Here is a 12,304-nt window from a genome sequence, read left to right on the forward strand (position 1 = left end):
GAAATGTTATGATACCAAACATGCCTATTTGGTCATGATCCTTTGGCATGAAATTAATGGATATCTACCGTACCGTAAAACCCACTTTTATAAACGCAAAATAAGTCTCGTCATTTGAGACGTGAACACGATATAACGTGTTATCATTTTAAAATCTGTTTTGATTAATTTGGCTGTGTTTGTTTGTTTGTTTGTTTTCAATGCGTAATCTTAATGTTCTGTTTTATCTGGGTTTTATATGGAAACTACTTAAGATCTTTTCTGAGGATTCGATGAACAGTTGTACGCGGTACGTTATTCTCCATTGAAAGTCGACGTACTGATCGCCTTGTGCTTTTCGCCACCGCTCTTCGTATGACGTCAATGTCTGTAGCCGATCTTCCTGTTCTTCCACGTCCTGCCCGAGTAGATCATGAACAGTCCAGGAATTTCAGCACTAGTTGCTGGATTGTATTTCGGCTGGGTAGTGCATTATTTACATTAAACTGTTCCTTAAACATTGCTTCAGTGAGTTTGTCCGACTTTGTCTCGGCAAAGAACCATACGACCTGAATCCGTTGATCTATAGGAAATTAATCTTCACTTCAACTGTTTTAAAGTAAAGTTTAATATTGTCAATATATCCTAATTATAATCTAAAACAGCAGTCACGCTTACGCTAAGCCATGTAATCCATGAATGTTCATACCTAAATGTAGCGTGCGCAGTGAGTGAACCAACTCTATTGTTCAGGGAAGCACATCATTCATATTCTTGAACAAAGAACACATGAGCTTGCTTTTTTTGGGTTTGATACACACATATGTACAGTCGCACAGTAAGGTCAAAGGGTCATCAATAATGCTGTTTTTGGTATCAAATAACTCTAAAAGATCAATCTATATGAATATGTTCTCCATTTTGGTATAAAGTAGGACATATTTGAGATATGGCCAATTCAAAATGTTAAGTTACTTTTGGGACACGCTGTATAACTTTGCTAAAGAGTGCTTACAAATTGATATGCTCCTGAAAGTGGGAAAGGAGTACATCGCTCATTCGAACTCTCATTCTCACCTTTGGTATTTTCCATTGTTTTCTGTACATCTCATATAACACGTAACCTGCAATCATACCGACAAGATACCTGTTGATTCGAGCCCATGGTTTGATGTAGATTAAATCATCGCCATTAGCTTTAGTAGAATTGTGAAAATGCCTCCTGTTTAGTAAAACAATTGATATCATAGCTGTGTTTTTACTTCATTGTTATTCTTGAATAGCTAGGTAAAGAAATGAATCGTACTATGGATCCAGTGCTTCGTGTGAACTCACATAAACCTATAGTAAACCCGAACATAATCAGCCTTGTAGTATAGGGATACAACATCAACTTTTCAGACCTGATCTGCTACTGTATAAATGATTTATCCTTCTTGACTTTTCACTGTTTGCATTTTGGTAGAGGCTTTTATTCTTATAATTATTTTCTTGATGGCTGAGTTATACTTTCTTTTGACTTTGCTGCCTGATGTGCAATATCAACATTTCTGCACATGTCTTCGATCTCGGCAACCCTGGCTTTCCTTTTAAAGAAGTTGTATCTGCTTCTCTTGGCTGGGTCCTTTATTTGTTTATTGCTTCACTCTAGTTCATTCACATTCCAGTTGAGTGACTTCGTCACTAATCCAATGGTTTGAATTCAAGGACTTTGTTGGATGCTTCGTTTAAAGCTGTCTCGATTACTTCCTACATAGTTTCAGTGTCTGTGTCTGATTGCTCCAATAGTGGGGCAAATCTCACTCAGTTCCCCCTACTTCCCCCTCCCTACCTGGGAGTTTCAAGCGTATATTTAGTTGATGATCAGATCCAATGTCTGCGCTTGGGAAGCTCTTTGCATTCGTTACAGAGGTCTTCCAGCGGTCGTTGATCATGATCTATAGGCTATTTTTTTCTGGTGTTTTGGTCTGGTGACTCCCATGTCCACTGTTTACAATTATTTTTTTAATTAAATTGTAAACTTACGGTTGTTTTATACCGAGAGAGACGTGTAGATCATGCTTCCATGACAAAACAGCAAGACTGGTAAAACATGCAGTCATGAGAGCAGCTATTATAGCATATCCAATCTTGGAATATCTGAAAGTAAGTCAGAATATGTGATTAAGAGTACCTAGTGGCGTAGTGATGGGGGGAATCACGTAGCGTTGCGAGGTACTGAAATTCCTGTTAGAATCATACCTTTGAGTAAAAGGTTTATGTATTTGTTATAAAATTAGGCTAAACCAAATCGCCCACCGTCGACTGGTCCCGCCAAGAGCCGCAATGGCCCCGTTTGACCAGTCGGCAAAGTAAAACGTAAATATGCGCCCACACATTTTTGGTAACTTTATTAATCGAAATTACAAGGAAATTATAGCTTAATATTAGTTTATTAGACCCACGCCAGTAAAAAAATGCACTAAATGGCTTCAATCGGGGCTTCATTTTGAAAACAACTTCCAACTTTTTAGGAGCGCACATTCCCCTCGAGACACCCCCTGCTAGCGTAAGTCCATTAGATCCACGTTTTCAGGTCTAGGGGGGGGGGGTAAATGTGCAACAAATAGCTTCAATTGGGACTTCATGTTGAAAAAAAATTTCAGAGGGCGCTTAATTCACTTCTACTAGTACTAAAACATGTGCCCACACGTCTCAAAACGGATTCATGCCCAAGTGGCTAAGGGACTTTTTGGTAGCCTTTCTTTGGATATTACGTCCCATACGCCCCCTTTATTGGCGGTCGTGAACAAATATATTAATGTTAGATGTTGTCTGGAAAGATGTAGAAAAGTTGGGAGCATTGTTTAATGTTGCTTGCTATTTGTTTTTGTTTTATTTTTGTACTTATGTGCAAAATAGTCAACAGTTTGATGCTAATTTGTAAAAATGTTTTGGTTATAAATGAACTGTTGAACTGGTACTGTTCAGTTTCTAGTGATGTCCTTGACAAATTTGCTCCAGCGGAGATCCGCACGTGTACAGTAAGAAATCATCAGCCCTGGTATGATGATGAAGTTCATGCCACACGACGTGAAACACATCGTGCTGAACGGAAATGGCGGCATACACGCTCTGAAGATGATCGCGATAAATATGTATCTGCCAATAAAGCTGTTAGTGACTCCATCACAAAAGCAAAGAAATCATAATGCTGACAAACTTGCTGACGCAAACACCAAAACCGTCTTTCAAGTTGTGAATTCACTTCTGAATAACCAAAACAAACATTTGCCCACTTTTGATGATCCTAAATATCTTGCCACACGATTTACTAGATTCTTCACGAACAAGATCAGTGACATTCGCGATAATCTGGATAATGATCCAGACAAGCTTGATGTTTCACAGTTCATTGATAATTGCCCAGCAAACTGCGGCCCTCTCACTGGATTTGTTGAAATGACTTGTGACGAAGTTCGCAAAGTGATAACTGCTTCATCAAATGCGTCTTGTTTTCTAGCCTCACATCCAACTTGGCTAATTAAGCAACACATTGACCAACATCTACCTGCAATCACTGCGATTGTTAACAAATCCCTCTGTTCGGGTATTTTTTCATCTGCCGCTCACAATGCTATTGTGACACCGCTCATCAAAAAGCCTTCATTGGATAAAGAGATACTGAAGAACTACCGCCCTGTGAGCAACCTGAGTTATGTTGCTAAAGTTATAGAGAAGTGTGTTGCTACCCAACTTGTTGAGCATCTCAACTCAAACAATCTTACTGATCCATTGCAGTCAGCGTACCGCGCTCAGCACAGTACGGAGACTGCTATGATCAAAGTACTGTCTGACATTACATCTGATATTGACTCAAGACGGGTTGTTTTTGTTGTACTTCTCGACATGAGTGCAGCTTTTGATACTGTTGACCACAAAATACTACTGGACCGTCTTGAACAGAGCTATGCAATCACTGGTACTGCCAAAGCATGCTTTGAGTCTTATCTTAAAGGCTCATGATGCAGTCATGTCTACAGTAGAATTCATCTCGACCTTTGCAGGACTTAACCCCATTAAAAGCTATTAAACCAAGATAACACTCATTGAAACAGCTCAACTGATTAAATCGGATCTTCTCTGGTTGTGCACAAGTGACTGTTTTCATGTGCGATATCGCAATAAAGCTGGTATTCATAGCTTCAGTTGGGTAACCGATTATAAAGGAAACGAAAGGAAACAATGTTATGTGTGGCTTTGTTCACGAAATCAGACAATGGCGTGCTTTTTGTAAACCAGCATTCTTGAAAATGAGCAACATAATGATTTTTGACTTAACACGGTTTGGAAATAATTTCTTCATATTTTTGGTGTTATCTGTCGTTTACATGTCCTTCCTAAAACACAAAAGTACGACCCTCTCCAAACACCTAAATTAGCTAAAAATTTAGGACATGTTACAAAACTATATTGTCTAGAATTTTAGAAGAGTACTTTTAATATTGGCCGGTTATTTTTCACACAGCGACGTTAACTAGGCAATGTACTATTACCTATAACATTAACTAAAACACCAAAGTACGAATATTTCCAAACATCTGAATTAGCTAAAATTTAGGACATGTTAAAAACTATATTTTCTAGAACTTTAGAAGAGTACTTTTAATATTGGCCGGTTATTTTTCACACAGCGACGTTAACTAGTCATATCCCCATACTGTTAACGTAGGGCTATTTGTAGGGTCACGCGTCAATGGGAAAGAGCACTGTGTATTGTGTATAGGAAAACGGACAGTAACTGCAGTATGTGGGCTTCGAAGGTGTGTATATCTGGCTCGTTATCAGAACCTGTCACTCTCAGTTATGGTGTGCCACAAGGGTCAGTGCTTGGCCCTCTTTTGTTTACTTGTTATTCCAACCCCGTTGAAAATTGTGCGCTCGTACCAATTAAGATATCACATCTATGCTGATGACTGCCAGATTTACGCATCTTTTGATCCTCGCATTCCTAAAGATATGGAAAACACTCTCGTCAATATAACAAACTGTATCGCTGAAATCAGGAGATGGCTGTCAGCAAATTACCTTAAACTCAATGACTCAAAATCCGGGTTTTTCATCACTGGATCTAACTACAACTTAAAACTTGTTGATACTATATAAAATCACCGAACTTGTCATTGGTGGCTCAAGTATCAAGCTCTCCCCTGTCATCCGGAATCTTGGCTGTTTTCTTGACGTAAACGTATCCCTCATGGCTCACGTCAACAATCTTCGCAAGACAATCCTGTTCCACATCAAAAATCTCTGGCACATACGTAGATTCATTGACAAAGAAACATGTCACCATGTAGTTCGTGCTTTAGTTATTTCCAGGCTGGCCTATTGTAATGCTGTCTTCACTTTACTATCTGCCAGGGATAAGGATCGTTTACAGCGACTGCAAAATAATGCTGCACGTCTTGTGTTTGCGGTTGGACGTCGAGTCGAAGCTAAACCACTTATTCATAAACTGCACTGGCTGCCTGTTGAGCAGAGAATTCTGTTCAAAGTCCTTTTGTATGTATACAAGGCATTTAACAACTTAGCTCCTAAGTACATCGCTGAACAATTTACTGTTTATGTTCCATCCCGGCCCTTTCGATCAGCCATGGACACAAATCGGCTTGTGATACCAATGTCTGAATTGGTCACTGTTGGTGATCGAAGTTTCAAGGTTGTCGCTGCAAATGCCTGGAACTCTTTGCCGAGACAATTGCGGACTGCTGGATCTACAGAAATTTTCAAGGGAAATCTTAAGACTTTTCTATTTTAAGAACTTTGTAATTCATTTATTTGTTGTAAACGCTATGGTACCTTGTGAATAGCGTCCTAAATACCTGTTTGTTGTTGTTGTTGTTGTTGTTGTTAGGTGAACCCGACATACTTTGTGCCATTGGTGAAAATGTCCGCATTCTGTGAAATTACCAAATCCCTCTCCGCACAAAATATCCTAGTTAAGCCCCTCTTTGTTTGTTTTCTTTTGTTTTTCGCCTTATCTTATTACTTTCAGATGTCATATTTACATACCTGTATAAGAAATAGATAATCAAAGGACTTATCATGAAGAACTGCATATCATTTGCCACGTACCACGACCACCTCAGACACTGGAAAGACAACGCAAAATTAATGATTTGTTGGATCTGAGCTGTTACTGTTTGTTATTATTATTATTATTATTATTATTATTATTATTATTATTATTATTATTATTATTATTATTATTATTATTATTATTATTATTATTATTATTATTATTATTATAAACATGAAATTGCACCAAAGTCCGGCGCTTTATTAACTGAGCTAATGGGCTTGAGATACACATTTGAAGTCCGGCGCTTTATTAACTGAGCTAATGGGCTTGAGATACACATTTGCAGGTTTACTTGTAATTGTATGTAACTATGTGTATCGATGATTAGCTCAAACCCCTTTACGCTTTTGTGCACGTGGCTCTTCATGTTTGCATGTTTTAAAAGCGCTCGATAGTAAGCACATATGCTAACTATCGAATTTTTACGGTATATTTAAAACTATTGTTTCTTATTATTTAATCATATCAGATGTAAATCACAACACTTACTTCCTCGTTCATATATTTTGGATATAGGTTATTAATATAGAGAAGATTCGTCCACCAATATTTTTGGCAAGCAGTAACAGGACTTGGCAGTTGCCCGGGGAAATCAGCGGTCAACGCCCAATAGAATGGTCCATTGGTGAAGTGTGGTACCAATGTAGTCCAGAGCATGATTATCAGCATATATACTGGGGTCAGCCTGTTCGTGGAAATGAAAAGTATCGCAATGCTTTTTCAGATCAGATGAATAATGCTTTCTAGGACTAAGTTTATCGTCCTTTCCGTTTTCATATTAATTATCAACCATTGTTGTTGACTCGGGGTTTGATTGGGAAGCTGGGATGTGTGGCAACTTTGGGTGCATTTCCAGGTTTTTTGGTATACTTTGAGGTGCAATAGTCATAAAATGGTTAAGAGAAAACTTTTCCAAAATTCTAAAAAAATAAAATTGCAGATTCCTCATTGTTTTTTTAGCAAAATTGACGAAAAATGGAGGATTGGGCAATGTTGACGTATTTTTTAATAGAAATAATATATAATCAATATATTTTTTGATTTCTTTGTTGTCAAATTCGGTATGTGTGTACATCCCCCTCCCCCTTATAAGTCATACACATCAATTTTTATTTACCTTTAGATGTGTTATCCGTGCTGGATAGAACCAAGGGACTCCTATAAACTATCCCTGTATAAAAAACAGTTTTTCAACAACGGTATTTTCAGATAGTGGTAAGTCCATGATACACTTACCTCCAAAATCTATGAAAGTAATAAAGTGCCCAGTTCAATCGTCCATCTCTCTTTTCGAGATCAATCAAAGTGAAATACGTTCCTAACATGCCACTGCGATGATCACCATGATAAAAAGATTATTACAAACAATTCAAAGATTAATACGAATAAAAGCTTATTACCACGATATGATAAAAGATTATAAGAAAACGCTTATTTTACAAAATACTTGGATTTTCAATTTTGGTCATTCTTTTTAGTAAAATTTAGTTTCATTCTATTTTCGACAAAATAATTGAAGACCTGAGCTCAAGAAGACCGCAAGTCCACTTGGCCCCTCAACATGTATACACTAATGTTGCGTATAGTTTCGTATAGTTTGGTAATGTTTTATACATGTTCAGGGGCCAAAACCCTGAAATATGTATTAAACATTATAAAACCCAAAGAAACTATGTACGTAACTTTAGTGTATACATGTTGAGGGGCCAAGTGGACTTACGGTCTTCTTGCGCTCAAGTCTTCAATAATTGCACGTATCATGATATATAGTAAAAACGAGACGAAAAGCCTCTGTGCCAAATTATTTATTAACAAACAAATTTGTGTGAACAAATACACAAACCTCAGAACAAAGAAGGAATCGACGGAGAAAGTACCATTAGCAAGAAATTGAATGCTGAATCGTTTGACAATTGAAAAAGCTGCTTTTGGGTTGTCTGTGAAGAGATAAGTAACTGAGTTATAGTCTTGATGAATTATTTTTACTGCTGGAAAAAATATCAAAATCATCCTTCATTGAACACCATCATACCGTCCTTGTTCATCCCATTACCTCCACATGCTCCAACACCACTACCACCATCACCATCACCCTCATCATCACCACCACTATTATCATCAGCAATACCGTCACCATTACCAACACTCTCATCATCGCCACACTATCATAATCAGTATCATCATCACCATCATCAACACCATTCACTCTCACAGTCACTCTCATCATAATCATAATCAACGTTTGCCTACAGTGCTTCCAAAGTTGGTTCAGTGCAAAGTTCTGCAAACAGTTGGTCAGCTATGTGTTTGCAAGCGAATATCGCGGCAGTTGCTTGCTGCATGCAAGCAGACAGGTGCTAGCATTGCAAGCTTGTTTTGCGATTACAACTTAGCGATTAGACATTCGTTATAATGTTGAATATTACGTTTTTCTGCATCGATCAAGGGTACTAGAGTAATGTTGGCCCAAAAATTTCAAAATTTTTGAACTTCGTTATTTGGCCGAATTTCGGCCTTAAAACCACAACATTTTTGAAAGTCCTAAAACGGTGTCAAAATGTTCCAGAATACTTGATCGATACATAAAAGTGGTTTTAAGGCCGAAATTCGGCCAAATAATGAATTTCAAAAACTTTCAATAATTTTGAATGTCCAAAATAGGTCTGAAATTACTCCAGTACACTTGATTGATGCAGAAAAATAATTAAAAGTGTAGGCCTAATATTCATCGTAATAACGAATGTCTAATCTCTAATCTCTAATCTCGAACCAACTTCACCGTGCCGATGCTTGCAGGATGCATGCAGCTGGTTTTGCAAGCTTAATGCTTGCAGTATGTGCAGTTTGCATAGTGCTTACGCAAGGTTGTGCATGCTTCGCTGTTACTTGCGCAAACTTGCAGCAAGTGTGTACACCATCATTTTCATTAACATCACCATTATCGTTTTCATTTCACCATCATCACCATCATCATCACCACCATCCTCCTCTTCATCATCATTTAATTATCATCGTGCGATGTGAAAAGGTTTGGCTACAAAACGAATCTCTTATAAGCGCATCTATGGCACAGTTTTCACCTCGGTACACCTGAGCACACAATTTCGTCCAAGAGCTTCCAAGCAAGCAGTGAATTGTCTCTACACAGTCTTTGTTTACACAACACGGTTGAATGCATAGCATCATAAGAGCTGTGTGAGCTTCTAACTGAGTGGAAAATAGGCATCTGTGATTGGTTTTTTGTCAAAACCTCAAGTGTATCCTTCAATTTTTTTTATATCGAACGAAAACTAACACTCCCCCCTAAAAGCACCCTTTTTCATTACATCAACAGATAATACAATTCAATGTTTATAGCAAGGCGAATGTGGTAAATCTGTTGAAAACGACCTCTTTAAGCATAATTTTTGACCACAATGTAGGTTTTAAAAGTCAAAACTTCAAGTGATCATTATAATATTTTTAAATATTTTATATTAAATGAAAGAGCACACTTATATTGTCCATAATACTGGATTCATTTCAATGAGCAATAACCATTTTTCTTTAAATTGCAAATGTTGTGCGAAAAGTTACTAGTTTCGCCTGTTTTGTCATATGGTTGTAAATTCAATGAACAATGACTTTGCTTAAAGAGCGCTTACAAATTAATATGTCGTCGTCATCGTCATTCTATGCCTCATTATCATCGTTGTCGTCGACAACATCATACATGTCATTTTTCTCCCATACGTACAAGCACCCATTATCATCAAAACATACCACAAAAACTGGCAACATAAATGTCCGTATGTCCCAGAATAATCCAAAACATGCTGAGCACACGGATCCCATTTAGAGCCGCCAAATGACTATATGGACCAGACTTTTGAATCGTCAAAATCTTCTGTCCATTTGTTATAGCACAGAAGCATAACAATATTTGTTCGATCAAGTCTGTTGAAAAAAATGCAGGTTATAATTGAAGTTATATCCTGAAATATATACAATATAAAACTGTTCGAATCTGTGTGGGGCGGTGGATTGGGGTGTATATAAAATTCAGGTTACATTATCAATACAAGTGGTTAATAATATTTCGTTCGCTTTTATCATACTATTTAGCACAAACTTACAGAAGACTGTCTTTTTAGGTGCCGCTGAAGTGGTGGACAACAGAGGTGTATTATCGGGTACATCCACATCGTTTTTATTTTGAACTAAACCTTTTACAGTGCCCCTCATAGTTTCCGACTCGATGGAATCAGCCGTTCTATTCTCGACCGATTGAGTTACAGGCTGATTGAGTATATCGTCAACATCTTTGTCGTCGTCATCGGTTGAAAACATTATTTTTCGTATATACCTGAAAACACAGATTCCCGTGCCGCCAACAATGAGTAAACCCAGAATAGAACAAATGAATCTATAAAAAAAACCAAATGTCATAATTCTTTGCGTTAGATGTGAGCGCGAAATAGGCTGAAGTACGTTAGAATTTTTTTTACGTAAAAAGCCGAAATGTCATTATAAAAACACATTATTTCGAATTAGTGTCTTTTCGTAAGCGGATATTCGAGTGAGCCTGCTTCGAGCTAGTACTTCCATGCTTCGACATAACAAACGTTGCAACATTTAACATGAGACTCGGACATGCCTTCATCATGTTCATGCATGCATAGGCAAGAATTGAGAATAAGTGCCCCACCCTTAATCTCCCACACAGTTAGCATGAGTATCAAATACAGTAACCTTAAATGGGTGACTCCGTTTTAAATCCACCCTTCGTGTGAGAGATTAAGGCTATGTTTTCTATAGGGAAGTATCATGAATTCCAACAGGAATAGCAAATTTGGGTTGACTTCCACTAATCTAAAGTTGCTTCGAATACCTAATTGCTGGTAACTCGGCATCTCTGGTGCCCACTCGGCAAGCAATGCATGCACGATTCGGTATTCTAACCAAAGTGAGTTGTAATTTACGCCAATGAAGTAGTCTTTTCTGTCCGCTTTATGTACCCATTTTGCTGCTTTTGTGTGTTTTTGTTTGTTATTATAGTATATATAATGCATTTAATGGACGCTTTGGGAAAGTACACGTGGTATATGAAAGAAAATAACCTTAGTGTTAACTTACAATGCAACAATAGCACCGGCTGAATATTCTGGGTCTATGCTGCAAATGGTATAGGGATAGTAGCCTCGAATATCAAGAAGATCAGTTCCAAGTACACCTTAAAATAAATGAAAGTAAAATAAATATCTTGAGACGTTTTCATTGAACGAATTTGAAATAATTGTATTGCTATTTCAGTAAGTCAACCTCATGTCTTGCCTGAGCATTTCAATTGGGTCATTCCATTAAAAATCCACACTCCCGGATCCCCTGTTGCAGATTTTTTAAATATCTTCCACAGGGGTAATTTCTAATGTGATTAACACATTAAAAATCTCCATTTGAATTTTTTACGCCCTCTGAGAAAGATTGAATTTAAATTTTCCACAGAGGAAAGATGAATCTCAAATAGAGTTAGTAAACAGTGGTAAATATACTAATTTCATTTAAAATTCATTTCCCCCTGTCAAACATATTTCAAAAATCGTCCACAGGGGAGTGTGAATTTCAAATGCATTTGCCCATTGTATTGTTACCCCTTGATTTTGGTTTCTGTATTCGATCTAACCTATGAAGAGAAAGAGTTTGCCTCCAAACAATTAGAAACGATCCAGCCAAGACTGAATTGTTTCTCACCTCCACCAATAACGTTTCACACTTTATCGGGCTAATCAATAGGGCTTGCCAATCAAACATTTGAAGTTATACTCTTATCACTCTAAACCTAAAAAGACATACAAATTCTGCCTAATTATATTAGAAGTGAGAATATTGCTGTGATATGGCTAACATACCACAAATCCCCCTTGTTGTATGTCATGTTGTATACACATAAAATAACATGGAGAGAAAAAATGACTAAGACCCACTATGATAGTTTATCGTTTTCATTTCAACCAAGAAAAACGAAAAAAGCCAACTATGATAGTTTTTCGTTGTAGGTAACACAAGTATAAGAATAGGAATAAGAGAAATTCGTCTTTTTATACTTGTATTACCTAAAGCGGAAAACGATCAGAGTGGGTTTTTTTTGTATTTTCTTGGTTGAAAATGCAAAACGAAAAACGATTGGCCTGTCTTATACACGAACCCGGGATTATACCCAGCTGT

At 37.3% G+C, this 12,304-nt stretch overlaps 1 protein-coding gene across 1 annotated transcript; it reads left to right on the forward strand.

The window, feature by feature from the left end:
• The first annotated feature begins 3,114 nt into the window (after positions 1-3,114).
• Positions 3,115-3,984, forward strand: LOC140137005 (uncharacterized). Its single transcript, XM_072158666.1, has one exon. The coding sequence runs from the start codon at positions 3,115-3,117 to the stop codon at positions 3,982-3,984; it is 870 nt and encodes a 289-aa protein (XP_072014767.1).
• Positions 3,985-12,304: the final 8,320 nt, after the last annotated feature.

The sequence above is a fragment of the Amphiura filiformis genome, chromosome 17 (genome assembly GCF_039555335.1).
Source record: "Amphiura filiformis chromosome 17, Afil_fr2py, whole genome shotgun sequence".
Taxonomy (NCBI): domain Eukaryota; kingdom Metazoa; phylum Echinodermata; class Ophiuroidea; order Amphilepidida; family Amphiuridae; genus Amphiura; species Amphiura filiformis.